Source organism: Chroicocephalus ridibundus, chromosome 2 (genome assembly GCF_963924245.1).
Source record: "Chroicocephalus ridibundus chromosome 2, bChrRid1.1, whole genome shotgun sequence".
Classification (NCBI taxonomy): domain Eukaryota; kingdom Metazoa; phylum Chordata; class Aves; order Charadriiformes; family Laridae; genus Chroicocephalus; species Chroicocephalus ridibundus.
In genome coordinates, this window is record NC_086285.1 from 77,778,040 (window position 1) to 77,794,968 (window position 16,929).

The 16,929-nt window shown below is 47.7% G+C and overlaps 1 protein-coding gene across 3 annotated transcripts in view; it reads left to right on the forward strand.

Annotated features, from left to right (window-relative positions):
- Nucleotides 1-1,819: 1,819 nt before the first annotated feature.
- The window catches only part of SLC22A23 (solute carrier family 22 member 23), a 116,637-nt gene continuing 101,527 nt past the window's right edge, over nt 1,820-16,929 (forward strand). For 2 of the 3 annotated variants that reach the window (XR_010069949.1, XM_063325990.1), the window contains exon 1: nt 1,820-2,706. Coding sequence is in view for 2 of the 3 variants with exons in the window: in XM_063325990.1 (XP_063182060.1) it covers nt 2,158-2,706 (549 nt within the window). In the remaining variant the exon portion in view is untranslated. The remainder of the gene's footprint in view (nt 2,707-16,929) is intronic. The other variant, XM_063325991.1, reaches the window with a different exon arrangement.

Below are 16,929 nucleotides of genomic sequence, written 5' to 3' on the forward strand. Positions count from 1 at the left end.
ACAGGAAGAGAAAGAGGAGACTTCCCTGGGCAGGGAGCACTAGGTTCACGTTTCAGCAAGGAATATCTGGATCAGACAGGAGGATGAGGTGTCACTTGGGGAGGCTGCAGGGCCATGGTGGGTAGTGGGGATCCCTTGGAGCAGGGCCCAGGGGAGCCCTACAAAAGGGATCCAAAGCCACCAGTAGGTGGGAAAACTTTTTGGTGTCCTATGCAGGAAAAGAAGCTAAAGGGAGGAAGATCTAAGGAGTTAATGGTGTACAACAACACGCTTGCAGAGACCGGATAAAGTAAATGAAAATCCACCAACAACTTACTCTTCCATTTATGTTCGGTAATGCTGCCAGTCCTCTTCTAATGCACACAAGTATTTTCTGCTCACTAGCCATGTTCATGTGTGCAAAGCATATATTGATCTGTTTGTCTCTCTTTCCTTTCTTCCAAAGGAAAAAATAACCACACGGTTCAGTAACGCACGGGTGATGCTCCATGGTGAACATAGTCTGAGGCACTTACATGTAAATTTAGCTTAACATAAAAATAACCTTCAGAAATTTGAACTGTCTATTTTACAATTAATTTTGCAATTAATGTCAGGTGTCAGTAGAATGTATTTTTTTTAAGGGTGTACTAATTTGACAGGCTGATGGAAGCACCGCAGGCGCGTCTCCTCGCACCGCTACGGGTCTCAGAAATGTCCCCTTTGACTTTGGGCTCTTCCTTCCAGGTCTGTCCCCGCTCCGGCCACCACCACCCCCACACACTCCCCCCCTCGGCTTCAGCCACCCCGGGTGCCTCTCAGCTCCCCGTTGCGCTGCTGCTCCCCCCGCCCAGCCGGCTGCAGCCGCACTGCATTATTAAAGGCATACCCTGTAAATAATTGATATGGAAATAACACCGCGCTGCGGAGCCAGAGCACCGCCTCCTCCTCTTCCTCTCCCCCGGCCCTCACCCTCCCTGCTCGCCGCGCTACCTGCCCCGCCGGCGGAGCGGCGCGGATCCCGCGTGGGGCCGCCCCACGCCCTCCCCGCCCCGCGGCGCCGTCCCGCCCCCGGCGGCGGCGGGTCCCTGCGGCGTGCGGGGAGGCCGGGCCGAGCGAGCCGAGCCGCGCCGCACTGAGCCGGGCCGGCGGCGCGGCGGGAGCAGGTGCGGCCGCCCGGCACCGCGGGGGCGGAGCTGAGCGCGGCGGCGGGGCCGGGCCGGCAGGTGGGGGCTGCCGGGAGGCGGAGGGGCGAGAAGCCGGGCGGGTTGCCCGCCTGTGGAGGTGCGGCCGGCGGCCACGGCACGGCTCGTCTGGGCGAGCGGGCTGCCGCGGGAGGCGCACGGCGGCGGCGGTCCCCGCGGCCCGGGCCGCGGAGAGGCCGGCGGGGCCCCTTGCTGCGGAGCCAGATGTGCGGGACGGGGGGCTGCCAGGGGCCGGCGGGGGGGTGCTGGGGGCTGCCGCCGCCGCTGCTGCCGCGGCCGGGGGGGAACCCTTAGCCGTGCGGGAAGCGGGGAAGCCGCGTCGGGATCTGTTATTTTCCTCTCCTTCCTTTGCCTTCCCTCTCCTCCCTCCTCCTCCTCCTCCTCCTTCTCACCAAAACCGGGAGAGGAGGCGTGTTCGTAGAGTCTTGCTGCACCGGTTTTGCTTGGTTTGTTGTTGCAGGATTTGGTTCGCAGGGTGGTAATTTTTTTTTTTTTAATTTTTTTTTTTCTTCTTTTTTCTCTGTCTTCTCCCGCCTCTCTCTCTCCTTTGGCCCATTGCGTGCTCGGACTCGGCTGGATCTTTCCTTTTATTTTCGGCGGTGCCTCTCGGAGGGGGGAAGGGAGCGCTGGGATGAGTGCAGCTTGACGCACAGGCGAGGGGAGGGGGGGCACCGCCGGCAGCTGCAGCGGTTCGTGGCCGCAGGGTGCGGGTGAGGAAGGCAGCGGGGCGAGGGGCTCGCTCGGTGCCTCCCCCTTTCTTTCCCTTCCCCCTTCCTCCTATTCCTTCCCTCCCCATCCGTCTCCTGCCGGCTCCGGCTGGGAGCGTGTGTGCAATATATTACGTTGCAAGGTGTGTGTGCGTGGAAGAGAGAGAAGGAAGGAAGGACTCGAGAGGGAGCCGGGGCTGCCCCAGCTCCCTCTCTCCCTCCCCGCCCCCCACCCCCATCCTATGTGAACCCCCCCGGGCGGCTGGATGGCTATAGACCGGCGCCGCGAGGCGGGCGGCGGGGGCCGTCCGCTGCCGGAGGAGAACGGCTCGGTGCCGGGGGTCGCAGGGGGGGTTGGGGTCGCCAACGCCGCCGCCCCCCCGGGGCCGCCCCCCGCAAACGCCGCCGGGGCCGGGGCCGAGATCCAGGCGGTGCCGGTGCCGGCGCCCGCCGCCGCCTGCAGCCCGCTGCTCCTCGACTACGACGGCTCGGTGCTGCCCTTCCTCGGGGGGCTGGGCGGCGGGTACCAGCGGACCCTGGTGCTGCTCACCTGGGTGCCGGCCCTCTTCATCGGCTTCAGCAAGTTCTCGGACTCCTTCCTCCTGGACCAGCCCGACTTCTGGTGCCGGGAGGCGGACGGGCAAGGCAACTGGAGCGGGTCGCTGGCGCCGGGCCACGCCAACCGCAGCGGCAATGGCAGCATCTTCCCCCCGCCCGGGCTGCCCACCCCCGCGGGGGTCAACGCCAGCGAGTGCGACTGCCACGAGTGGCACTACCGCATCAGAGCCGGCCTCGTCCAAAACGTCGTGAGCAAGGTGAGAAAGGCCCCCTCAGCCCCCGCCTTCCCCCTTCCAGCCCTCATGGACCCTCTCTGCCCTACCCCGGCCCCACTCGGCACCCGCTCTTCCCAAGCCGAGGGGAGCAGCTGGACACGATGCGGATCTGGCCGGGTCAGTCAGGCGCGCCGTGGGTTGTCCATCCCTAGGGGTAAAATCCTGCATTCCCGTAATCCTTTCCCTCCCTGGGTGTCACGCCGGGTGTCCATCCTGTGGGTTTGTACCTGGGCCCTGGTACAAACTGAGTACTGGTACACAGCACTGAGCTGTGAAGTTATGTCCTGAAACGGGATTCTAGGCATCTCTTCGGGATCCCGGCAGCTGTCCGGCAGCCTTGGGATGCAGGTGTCTGTGGGAAAGACACCGTGGGCGAGTGTCACCAGGTAGTGAGGGGAAAGGGCTGTGGAGAAGGCTGCAGTTGTGATATCGCTTGTCTTTGTGCAAGTATAGTAAAGCAGCCGTGCAATTCAAAAAACAGGTTGATTTTTGGGGGAGCTGATGAGGTGGTCGCCATTGGGAGGAAAATGAGACAAAGTTCTGTTGAATTCTTCTTTTTTTTGTACGTGTTCCCTCTATAACCATTTCAGTAGAACAATAAAAAAAGAAATGTCTCGCGCAAGTTGTTGTACTCCGGAGGCAGAAAGCGTGTGCTGCTCTGTTTTGTGTTTGTGTTTCCTAATGTAATAGCTAAGGTGGAAAATTTCTAGCAAGGAGGGCTGCGCCACGTTCTGCTCTTACTTCATATTTGCTGAGAGGCGCATGCAAAAAACCACCTTGTCTTTCCACCTGAAAGCTTTTGCTTGTTTATGGTACCGGCCCCACAAAAGCCCTGCTGACTGTGGATGGGCCTCATTGGTATAAGCAGGCAACTGGAGCTCTTGGAAATGTAAAATGAAACTGTTACACTAGGAAAGTAGTTCCCTTAATCTCAAGATATCCCTCTAAGATCAGCAAAAATTACTTCCTGCCTGGGAGCAGTGTTTTGTATTAACTGTGCTTATCTAGTTGGGAGAAAGAAACACAGCAATAATCAGATGACCAGCATGATTATGCTTTGGTCATCTAGCACGTGTTTGTATTTAATCATTGAAAATCATTTCAGTTTCTCTTTGTGTCCCTTTAAAGCATGTGCAACAGGGAAAAAGCAGGTAAGGCAAATCCCTAAAACCTTGAACTGGATAAAAAAATAAAATAGCAACCCAGCTACACTCTTTCCACAAGAAAAACACAGGCACATGGTGGACTTGAATGGTTTGTGATGTAGAAGTGCATAATGAAATTTGACATTTGGGAGAGGCAGATTTTCTCTGTTTCTAACCAGAGACTGGGTTATTCTTATGTCTTAGGGTTTAACACTGATGCTTAAGCACGAAAAAAGTTATCTTGAAATACTATTTTAGTGAAAACTGGAAAAAAAAATTTTTTTAAAATGTTTGAATCTTTTGAAGGTCATCATCAAGTTGCCCACAAAAGGTTGAGGGAGAGTTAATGTGCTATCTTGCATGCTTCTTTAAAAATAATAAAAAAGTGTTCTTTGGAAGAACTCGCAGTAAAGGGCAGATCAATTTTAAGGGATAAATAAACAGCTGTGGTCCCTGCTGTCTTGTTTTCTATTAGAAAGAATAATAATCATCTTTTGTGACTATGGGTTTTTCCAGCGTGCAGTTTTTTATTTTTGTTGTATGCTCGCTTCTAAAAACTTGGCAGCTTTTTCGCTTTGATTTGTAATCCCATGTAATTATAATTAGGTTGTTTTCTCGGGGTTGGGATTCCTCCTTAGTTTGTGCTTTGGTTTTGCTTTGGGGTTTTTATGGGTGGGTGTGCTGTCTTTTTTTATCCTAACAAAGAAAGAGAGAAAAAACCCAGGCAGAGCATCAATGTAGTTAATTTGGACTTCCTTTCTTTTAAACCCCCAGGAGCTCTGATACTGTGGGAGCAATTCTCGTAACTGCTGACTCCTCTTACATGCATCCCACTGCCTTTTGTGAGAGAGAGCTGCCCTGGATAAATTCAGAAGACTGGACGTTCAGATCTCCCTTAACTCCCCTCAAAAATACATTTGTTTCTGTAATGTATTATGCAATGTTCTCATCTTTCTAAATAGAGTTTTATTAAATCTTAGTCTAATATACACTAATCTGTGTAGTAGCCAGGGGTTATAGTTATATTGAAATATCATAAAGGGAGCCAAAAGTTTATTAATAAAAAATGCACTTTTGTTTAGCCGGTAAATCCTCTTGTTCTCATCTTCAGCAGTCCAGGCTAATAGCTGCTGGATGCTCCATCACTGCTTTGTCTTCAGAAATGATGAAACAATTGGGGTTATTTAGTGTGAAGCATATTTCCCGCTCTGCATTTTGGCAATGCACGTGCCTGTGAGACGTCACTGTCCCCCGTTCCTCGGGAGCAGATAGCTGTCCTTAAACTACATTAAGTTTCACTGTCTCCATAGCCTCTGTCCCGATGGTACCCTTCATCAGATGCTGTCTCCGTCCCTGCTTTCTCAGCTCTCCTTTCCCTGACGCCCGTTTTCTCCCACGTTGTGTCATGCTTGGGACTGATGGAGTGGAGATCTTGCTGTTTCCAGCCCTGCTCTGTGCTATGTATAGCCCCGCTTCTCTCCTGCGTCTTTGCTGGAGCCAGAGGTGGCCTTGCACCTTCCTTGAAGAGTGGCATTGCCATTACCCTGACCTCCTCGAATGAGTCGCTCGGAACAGGGCTTTTTATAGTGCTGCCAGTCATTAGAACTGGAAACGGTAATAAAGGACGCGCTGCTTATTATTTAACACTGTTAAAATACATATAGCGAAGAGGTCAGATGCATAATTTAACCACAGGGATTCCAGTGGCCATATTAAATCACCCATCAGAGCTAATGTCCTGACTCGGTGCATAAATCTTGGACTTTAGCTTGGTTTGTACGTAAATATCTTCCTTTAGGACAATTCACTTGTAAGCCTTTTCCACTGTTAAATGCTTCTTTGAGGGTTTTATTCTATTCTTTATCGCAACATCACCTATTATGACGCTGCTATAAGCAGAGTGCACATGTGGTGTTTGTGAGAGATGTACCCTGAACTAGCCTTTAGGCAGAAGGCCAGTTAAAAAAAATAAATCTGTCTTTTAAATGGTCTGTGTATCTCCCCACTGTCCCCAGGAAGAATGCTGAGAAATACTCTCCTTTTCTGCCATGGGGAGACCCGAGATCTCATTTTACCTATCTCTAAAGTGAAACTTCAGATAAAATATTAGCATTAACACAAAAAGAAACGTAACAATAACTAAACACAGGCAGCCGCAAAGCCTAGCAGGAAGTTGAGGTGTGTACTCAGCAGGGACTTTTCTAGCTCTCTCGTTAACTTCTTTAGCACCTGGATCTTCTGACCATCTGCAAAGCCAGCTGTAATCTTGGGGCAAAGTTTTCACGGAAGCTTTTAGTTACAGGACTGACGGTTGTTGTTTTTCCCTCCCCGTTACTAGGATAACCTCGTATTGCATGCAATTGCATTACGTGGTGGGGTTGTTTGTTGTTCCGAATGCTAATTTGGATAATGGACACCAAAAGCTGACCATGGGCAAGGACTGGGGCTTGATTAAATTGCAGCGGTCGATGGCGCAGCATCCCTCTGTGCGCACCCGCAGCATTCCAGATCGTTCCACCTCTTGGGGGTGGCCTAGAGGGAAGTGGTTAGTTGAAGGCTGCGTTTTAATCACCCACAGCAATTATGTAATAATTTTTCATGTCTAGTCACAAGGGAATTCCTGTTGTGGCTGCTTTTCTGCTCCAGATGCCTTGTTTTGCTGCAGTGCTGTTCTCTTGGCTCTCAACTTCCCACTTGATTTGGGTTGAGTCATCTTCTTTCCCAAGTAACGTTCCATCATTTTACCTATTTGCTATTGGTTTGATGGTTCTTGTGCCAATTTGGCTGAGCTTCTAGCAAATTGTCCCCTCCAAAAAAAGTGATGCTTAATTTGGGAGAGACAAATGGTCCAGGGGCAGTGCTGCCATACAGCAAGCACTGAGCGGCGCTGACTTGGTGTGAACCTGGATCAGTTCAGGCTGGGCTGTGATGCTCTTTGCCCCTGCAAAGGGGAATGTCTGTGCCCTACCAGCCTTTCTTTCCCTTGCTTTTACTTTTCTGGACACATCTTCAGTTTGCTGACCTGGTACAAAGCTTTCTCTTTATATACATTTTATTTTATTGTTATTTCCTTTTTTCCCTCGGTTTTCTGCTAGGTTAATGAAGTAAAATGTCTCTGTGTGGTGTCATGTGCCCTAGACTGTGGTATTGTCTCATGGGATTATTGCAGGTACCTGTAAGTAGCCGAAAATACTATACAAACAAACAAATCTGTGTGGGATAACAGTGATGACAAATTTGGCACTGCTTGTAGGGTGGTATTTATTGGGTTATGGGATAGGTGTGCATTTAAAGTGGACTTTCAGAGCATAGTTGTTAATTAATTTGAAGGGGATTGCCCTGACGAGGTCTTTTCCAAAATAAGAGCTGTGCCACCCTTTCCAGGCACAAATGGGCTGAAGCCTCTTGTTCGTTTCTGCGTACCCTCCAGTTGGCTGGTCTCTGCAAAGAGCCTTTGGAAATGCTGATGCTTCTCTTTTTTTCCTGCAACTGCCAGGGTCTGTCTTGTCAGTGTTGGTTCGTGGCTGACTGGCTTCTGTGTAGTCCCAAATTAATGAAAGCCTCGAGTTACTGTACCCAGCGCGGTAGATGGGTCAGAAGTGGCAAGATCGAAGCTAATATATCACCCATGCCCTTACTGCCATTCTGTGGATTGAAGGGGGCATAGGGACCTGCAAGGCAGGTACTTGCAATGGGCAGAAAGACTGTTTTAAGTTGCTTTCAGGTGAGGCTTTGAAATGACTCTCTCTGCTCCTAACGGGTGCTGAAGAGGTCAACAAGTCCCTCTGGGTCAGACAAGACCACAGTAAACTTCTACTGCTTTTTTTTTTTTTTTTTATGGCCTCCTCAGCTATGGGAGAGATCCCAAACTGGTTTGTTGTTTTGGTTCCCCCCCACCTCACCCCTTTCCTCTGTGAGTTAGCTGATAAAGAGTTAGCGGTTGCCAGCCTGAGGGCTCGCAGGCCTCAGAAACCTGCTTGTTAAAGAGGGAGCAAGGAGAGCTGGTGGCCTGTCCTGTTGGAGCTGCTCTGGGGCCTGCTCCAGCAGACTGAACGTGGTGATGGAGCCTCCCGGTCATGGGGGCACTGGTCAACAGCACCCTAAAACAACAGGGTGAGTTTCTGGCCGAGCAGAGTGAGAGAAGGGGACGGCTCTTTCGGGAGCAGTACCCGCAGTTTCCCAGAGGTGAAGAACTGTCCTCCACCTGTCTGTAAGGAGCAAATTACCTGATGCTTGAGATAGATAACCAAGTACGATAACACCGGACTACAAATACTTGTTTAGTGAGTCTAGATACTGTTTTTATTTATTTGGGGGGTGTGTGTGTTTGATGTATGGGACAAAAAATTTTGAAGCAATTGGTCTAGAAAACAGAGACTGGGTTAAGACCAATACTAACGTCAGAACTCAGGTAGTCTTATGTTTTCTATCTGGTATGTATTTTTTTTTTCATTAGAGGAAATGTACATGGAGTTAATGCTTTCAATCATCCTTAACATAAAGCATCTCAGATACAGGAATCTGATGTAGTTCTTTGTATTGGCAGAACTAACAATGATCCTCCAGGAAGATAATTCCGTATTGAAATATCTTGAAGTCGTTCTCAGCTTTCCAAGACCTGCTATTGAGCCTTTGGTATTCCTCTTTTTCTGTGTTTATGTCGAACAACTGCTCTTTTTTTTTTTCTTTCTTTCTTTTTCCTGGATGGACGTGATGTTTGAAATGATTGGGGTTTTGTTTGTTTTTGTTTCCACTCCCTAATACATCCTGTATCTCAGTCATTTTGTTTAAATATACTGACCCTGCCCATACTGTGGCAGAAGTTGCAGGCTTCGGTGTATATTTACCAGCTGTTCAGGCAGTCTAAAATGAAATTTCTAAAGTGCCCTAACAGTTTTACCTCTTCTTACTCTGGCTCCAAGAGTGCGATTATAAAAGATGACCTCATGTTTTTCTTGAAGCGTTTGACAAAAGAGGAGGAACTGGCATCTAGGAAAGCATCTAATTTGGAGCCAGTTCTGATGGTGGGTAATGCTGAGATGAGGATTACAGGCAAGCTGAACTTGAAGGTGTTCATTTTTTAATGAAATAACACCTGGAATAGCTTGAGACTCATGGTTTTCCCTAACTTAAAATCTTTTGGCCATACGAATCGTGCAAAGTCTTAAATTAAAGCTTTCCAAATGAATTCTAGTGAGCTGCTAAATTTAGAAAATGCTGAAAAGGGATCCAATGCTTTTGTGTACCTTGTCCTTTGTTTTCCCTGTCAGCCTATTTGTTTCTGCCTGGTTTCCCCTCCGCGCTACCTGGCATCCCTGCCTGGGACAGTTGTTCTCACTCACTCCCTTTCATACCCGTTCCTCCTCCCGTTCTTCTGCAGCCCAGCCTGGCTGGTGCTGGGTTACCCATGAGTAACTGTGGAATTAATTAGGCTGAGGTGTTGCTGTAGAAGAAAAGACAGGGTTTGCTGTAGGTGATGTGTAGAAGACCCGAGAACCCTGTCATAGGAAGATGCTGCAGCTTTTCAGCAGTGCTGAGTGTTCAATTCTTGCACTGAGTTCCCTCAGAGTGGCTTCTCTTGGGCTCTGGTCACCTCAATTCTGAAATATGTGCTCAACTCTCATAATATAATTTATTTTTATATTTTTTTTCCAGTTGACTTTTGACAGCAGGTGACCTTTTAAAGGCAAGGGGGCAGGAAGGACCTGAAGGAGGGAGAAAGGAGCTTCAAGCCCCTTCCAGAAGGTGTCATTGGGCTGTGTTGAGGAGGTATCCAGGCAAAACCAGTGTCAGCGCCTGATAATCCCCATGCCCAGTGTGGGCGCTGTGCAGCCTGCCGTGCCACCGGCCCATAAAACCCGTCAGTCAGCAATGATTAATGTGCATGTTGAGCAGCTCCCACTGATCCAGCCCACGTCACACCTGCTGGGAACGTGCAGTAGGTCCGTGCCTATTCCCACGTGGTGGGAAATGGATCCAGCGGCTGGCTGTGATGAGGCCCTCTGGTGCAACTGGTGTGTTTGGGGCAAAAACTCCTGCCTGCCCTGCGAGCTGATGATGCAAGGGCAAATGTGCTCAGGGGGTGATGGGCAATGGGATGGGTGGGGCCCTCTCCTGCGGAAAAGACATTTTTTCTTTTTTTTATTATTTTTTTCCCCTCTCATCTCCTCCCCAAGAGGAAAATTCAATGTGTAGTACAGGGCTTTGTTAGGACTTTTATTTTTTCTTTTTATCTGGGAGAGCCTCAAATGCCGGTTGTCCTACTCAAGCACAAGAACAGAAGACTAAGTAAGTGCATATACACTGATACTTGTTTCTGGGATGCCTATTTAATTCTACAAGTAGCAAAGTCAGGAGAATCAGGAATGCTACTTGTATGATGCAGGGAAGCAACATGTTTGCCTTGTCCAGCAGAGTGTGATTTATAGTTACCCTTGTGTGCTGTTTTCAGAGCATAGTGGTCTGGTTCCCTGTAAAAGGTTTTCGGCTCCAGACAGCTGTGGAGGAATTCATTTTGGCTCAAGTACCATCTCCTGTTACTTTGCAGCACTCTGGAGCTGCCTGGTCTCCTCCTGGCCTCCAGACCAAAGTCCATGAGTGTGTAGACAATGTCACAATGTCTACTTTACAAATATTATTGAGGATAGGAAATGTAAATTAAACTGTAAGACCTTTTCCCCTGCTCTGTCTCCCAGGGCTATGTAAAGCATTGTCTGCATGAACAATAGAAGCTCGACAGACCAGTTTCTTATTTTGATTTGTAGAACAAGTGGAATATTTTTCTCCTTTCTTCCTTCTCCTTAATATTTATTTAAGTTTGAATTAATACCAGACCCTCTTTTTTCCCTTCTCCCTGTCCTTTCTTCTTGCCTGAATTATAATAGCTGTAGTCCTCAAATGATGAGAGGGCAGGGTCACGGCAGCAATAATTGCATGTCAAAATTAAGGTGTCTGATCTTTTCATCTATGGTGACTTTGAGCAAGTATTTCTCATGAGAAATGGCTCCCTCCTCTTGTCTCCTTCCCCCTTCTCTGCATCAGAGTTTTTATGCCATGCTTGACATTTTCAGGTTTTTTCCCCCAATCCTTAAAAAGACCCAATAAAAGAGGAAATTAGGTTTTGCCATGTCAGCCCTCTTAAGGCTGCGTACACACAGTACATTTTACACACATGTGGCTTTGGCAACCTGAAAAATCCCAGTCCTTAAAGCGTTAATTCGTTTTTGATAATCAGATGATAGCAAATGTTAATATTTAACCAAAATGTTGGGTGTATTTTTTTACCTATGGCTTCTATTTACAGTGCCCTAGACCTGTTCCAAATACCAATTTGAAAACTAGTTTAACTTTTTATTTAGTTTGGTCACAAAGCCAGTCCAAGCAGCACGTACCTTGATCAGAATAAAGGTGGTTGTCAGCTGAAAACTGAGGGACGGCACTCAAAAACCACTTTTCTGTGTGTGTCTCAGTCCTAGCGACAAGCGTTGCTGCTCCTGGTCTTTTCATACAGCCAGAGGGAGGCAAACAGGGTCTTAAAACAAAGGATGGGTTAAAAAGTTAGTCAATTTTGTGACACTGGCTCGTAAAGATGTCAGAATATGTGCAGAAAAGTTACTTAATTACAGCACAAAGATGTAAAAGAGAGATAGAAATATCCTGATCCTGCTCTTTGGAAAGTTATGAACATGGTGTTCATGAAAGCAGCAAGCAAGATTTTGTATCTCCCAAGTCTTTGATGTTAGATGACATTATGGAGTTGGAAAAAGCGGAGCAGATTGCATCAGCTGAGAAACAAGTTAGTTGACTAATCTGGGGAGGGCGAAGGCCGGAGAAGATCAAAACGTCTCAGAATAAAGGGAACTCCTGCTACTGAAAATAAAAGCAGTAGTGATGGAGAAGTGGGTGGTATATGGATGCTACTGAAATTGATTTAATCATGTTGAGTATTCAGAAGACTGCCTTATGATTAACAAATCATATTTTAATTGTTAGCGTATTAGTGATGATTATTTACTTAGCAAACTTCCTTCTTCCCTCTCCCAGTGGGGAAAAGAAACAGATCTGTGATGAGTGCAAGTTTGGGAACAGAAGAGCTAATTGCTCCTGATTAAAGTGTGAAGTAGAAGGGTGGATGAAACTTTTCCAGTTTTGTGGTGTTTCAGGTGGCATCTCAGTATCTTGGGACCCTGCTGATGTGCTTGGTGGATAGCTTAGAGGGTCTTTTTTGCTTATGGCATAGACTAAGGAATAATTTAGTGCAGAGCATTCAGTTTAAAGTCTTTTCCAGGTTAGTTCACTGGCTCTGAAATGAAGTCATTTTCTGTCCTTTTGCATATTTGAAGTTTTGGGCTTTTTTGTGACTGCAGTGTTGCTTGAGTTGTCTCGCCGCACTGGGGAGATGGCTCTTACAGGTGAGCCGTGACTGAAAGGCTTTAGATATGATGCTGGGCAGGCAGATGTGCATGATGGAGCTTGGCTGGCAGCCTGGCGTTGCTTCGGTGGGTGCAGGCAGGAGATGCTACAGTAATGCACCTGCTGTCAGCATCGCCTTTCTGCTGCTGAGGGGAAACCGGGGCCACACACATACTGGGCGAGAGCGGGACAGTGTCCCCATAGGGCGTAGTGGGGACAGCCTGGTTACCCGAGGTAATTAACAGAGGGGGCAGTGTATTCCTGCCTCTCTGATTGCAAGGAGCTTGACACAACTTGTGCCGTAAGTGTCCCATCTTCACAATGGGGTTGAAAGTTTGCGAACCAGGAGGAAGTGCTGTTTCACGTAGCGGTGTTCGCATGGTGATGTGTGGCAGCAGGGCACTGAGCCTGTGTGCTTTATTTTTAAGGCTGAAATACCAGACCTAAAAAAGATGCACTTCAAAAATTAGTGTGGAAATTTCACGGTTAAGTCATGCATATCCCAAACTGTGGTTTTTGAAGGATGTATTTCAGCAACTTCAACTATGTTAAACTTTAGAAACCATTAAGGAAATTTGTGAAGTCCATGGTTGTGGAGTCCTGTACTGTTTTGCAGAGCTGGAAACTGTTTTCGTAGGTACATAAAACTGCTTTCATACAATGCTGCACGATCTAATTATATCTTTCTTGGAAGACAGCTAAGCATGTGTCCTCTGGCTCACGTGCCCTCTCCTCTCTCTCTCCCCACTCCCCTCCCTCCCCATGTACCCAAACCTTTGGCTTTGTGGTAGTAGTCAAAAGTAGTTTCTTTATTTTTCAAATGGTACCTGGCCCAGGCAGTCATGTCTGTAGTTAAAGCAAGCTGACAATTTCTGCGTGTATGACCTTGTGTTCACCGTTCACGAGTGATTTTCCTGGGCTGCAGCTTTTCTGACCAGCTGTCTACTGCAGTCAGAAATGGTTTACTGGCTTCCAAGAATGAAAGGTGCAGAAAATGTTGTTCCCACTGTAAGAAAAATGAATCGGACAAGAAGATGAACAAACCAAACCCTCGCATCAGTTGAGTTGGCAAGCTCCAGTGTACGGTATTAGGGACCCCAGATTTGTCGGGAACAGGAAGGAGGCAGATGTTGAGCAAAAGGTGATACTCTGGTACCACTAGTACCTCTTTTGCCACCTGAGTAGAAGTTCTTGCAAACTGAGATGGTTATAAACATCTCAAAATACCAGTGTATACTTGCTCAGTAAAAATTTGTTTATTAGAAGGATTTATCTTTAAGAGGTGCTAGGCACTCAGGCACTGGTCAAAGATTTTCAGCAAAAGCATCCACTTACGATACAGTTAAAGAAAGTCAGATGTACTCAGCACTTGGAGGTCCAGCATCATACTGAGAGGAAGTAGCTCAGGAGTCAGGTGTTGACTGTGTGGCGGGCTGAGGCGTTCCAGCGTAGGTGGGGGAGGCTTCTTTGAGTTGCTGTTCAAAGAAAACACACAACAAAACCTCTCAATAGCTGTTTTGTTGTTTTTTGTGTGTGGGGGGGTTTTGTTGTGGTGGGTTTTTTAATGACTCTTCTGTTTTCCAGGTAAGTCCAGTTGTGTCTGGTAAGAACGTAAGGAGAGATGTAGTTTGGAGATGTTTGGTTCTGAATGTGGCTGGCCAAAGAAAGAGGGGATCATTCCTTTTTATACCTTCTTCTCAAGCCTTCCAGGCTTATTTGGTTTATTTTTTAACTCTTCTTAATACCCCCATTTTGAAATGTGACCTTCTAGATACTTCCACCCAACTGGCTGTATTGGTGGTCAAAAAATGCCAGGTGTTCTCACTAACACTTTATTGACACTTAAAATACAGATCAGGGAGTGCTTTGCCCAGCTGTGATCTCAAAGGAAAGGCATCCCTACCCTGAACCCTGAAGGTTAAATAGTTTAAATGCTCTGTTGTTGCCATGGCTGAGAAGGAGATATGGGGACACCTGAGCAGCTCGGTCATGTGGTGGTAAAACCACCCCAACTTTAAGTGTTGTCTTTGGGCTGGCATGTCCCTCTGGGAGGCTTCTCCTGTGGCCTCTTTGCTGTGGTTTAACTGCAAGGTTATTTTCTGTAAAGTTGAGCATCATGCCATTTTTCTGGAACTTGTACACTTTCTTTAACATTAAAAATGCAGCCAGAGGGTCATCTTTGGCTGGGGGGTAGAGAAGGGGAGGACAGAAGCATTGTCCTGTAGTAGCCTGGAGGGAAATTTTGGTACAGTGGTCTCCTGTGTCAGTAACTATGAATAGTGCTCAGATAGTTTAGGACTGGGAAAAGGCATTAGTGGTAGGTATATTAGGGTAGAAGTACTGACTTTTTTGCTTTTCTATTGTTTGGTGGGTTTTCTTGTAGTCCTTTGATGACTTGGAGCTCTTGCTCCAGCAATAAGTACGTGGAGACTGTTTTGCTTTCTGTTACATATATTGTATGAAAAGCATAACTTTATTTTTTTAATTACTTTATCCTGTTTAAAAACGGCTTTGTGGTTCACTCTTTTTTTTAAAAAAAAAAAAAACAAAAAAACACTCTAAGAGAATCTGAAGGCATAATAAATTTAAACTCTCCCTCAATGTGGTATTTATATAGAAGATGGATTCTAGTGCTGTGCAGGGAAAATTGACAAGGTCTGGTTATAAAAAGATGAAGCAGGAAGGAGAGGAACAAAGAAAGAAGAGACCAACTGTACACAGACCTCAGTAACAAATGGCAGATTTTTATTTTCATTTACTGATCTTAAAATCGCCATCTGGTGTGCAGGGGACCCTGTGGCTTTTCCCCAGGAGGGATGTGGGGCTGCTGCGATAAGCTGTGGCATAAGTGATATTTAGAGGCTGGGGCTCTCAAAGCAGGACATGTTCTCTGGGGGCCGAGCAGCTGTGTGCGGTGCCTGGGGCATGTTTGCAATGCGCCTGAGGACAGAGTCTGCAAAGCCCAGCACAGCGGCCGGGTGCTGCCTGGCCAGGGAAGGACCCAGGGTGCAACTTCATGCCTGGTTTAGGGTCCTCCAAGGCGGTGACCCTCTGGTCTCCCTGTGCTGAAACCAATGCAGAGAGCAGTTGGAGCAGGGCCACGACCTGCCTGCAGACTCTTTGGGGAAGGGTCTGCTTTCTTTCAGCAGCGGTCATTGGAAAGAGACTGTCAACCCCACGGTGTTGGGGGGAGGGGGGGTGTGTCCAGGTCCTCTCTGGTGAGCTCTTTGTGCCAGGCTCTGGGCAAATGTTGGACCAAAGCATCTCTCATCCTGTCTCTTTGCTCTTTTAAGGAAAGAAGGGCCTGCCTTGCACTTTTCCATGCAGTCAGGGTGAAGGTAGAACAAACCAAATCCTTGGTAGGCATCTTATTATGGCCTTTTTGCAGCGGGTGTTCAGTGTGCTTACACGCTACAGACAGCATTATGGCCTCTGGAGGACAAGCGCTTTTGAGGTAGGAACCCTTAATTTAGGCAGCTTGCGTTTGTAGTAATAAACATGCAGCAGACTTTACGTTTGTGACTGTTGTAACTTCAACTTCAGTGCAAATCCTGATTCACTGCATGAGTCCTGTCCGGATTTTCACCCCTTATAAAGAAGTTACAGGATGGTTACTTTTGGAGTACTTTTGACAGATGTCTTCCGGAGCATCTCGTGTTTCAAATAGTCCTCCATCTTGAAGTGAAGCATAGTGACTCACAGCACGGGTGGTGACTCACTGATATCAATTAAACATTAGGATCCTGAAGGTGGGACTCCTTAAGCTTTGACAAAAAAATGCTGTCACAACACAAAAAAACCCATTAGCAATATATTGCACATGCGCATAGGTGGCAAATTTTCTACATTGCTGGACTGCTGTGGGAAAAAAGCTTGTTTTTGTAAATGTTCCCTTTCCACCAGCATATTTTATATATGGTTTTTCTTGTTTCAGCATAACAATACAGTCCTATTGGCTTAGCAAGTCATTTTATCAGATCTCTTGCATTAGGAAGATGGATGGAGGACAGAAAGACAGATGAAACCCGGGGAGACAAAGAGAAATCCCAGGGAGCGCTGTAAATTTAGCGGCACTCTTCCTTCAGGCTGGGTGCTGTTAACTCCCAAGTGGGACGCCAGGGGATTCAGCCAGAGCAGTTTACAGGCTTTAATGGTCTCAACAGATTAATCTACCTTTTCTAAGAGGCGGCAGAGGATTACTGTCTAGTCTCCAGCCAAAACAATCTCCCAGTGCAGATTTACTTGGAGTGCCACTTGAACTGTCATTAGCACTGCCCAGCCCAGCGTCTTGTTCTGCAGGGACATGGAAACCTGTCACTCCTTGCTCTGTGGAGCAAACGTGGATGTCATGTTTGTGGCATGAAGCTGCCGGCGCTTACAGCAGGACGTGCCATGGCTCCGGGCAGAGCCGTGCCGCGTGGGCGCATGTCGAATGCTCTCTGCTCTGCTGAGCCCAGGTGTACGTAAGGGGAAGGGCAGGGATGATGCTATATAATGGTTCCTGCTTTATTTCTCGCTCTTCAAAGCTGAGGCTGCAGTCCTCTGCCTTTGGCTTTTCCATGGGGAGGGGAAGGGGGAGCACAGGTCTCTGGCAGAATTCCTGCACTTTCAGCATGACAAAGCCTTGCTGGTTTGCTCTGCTGCTGTG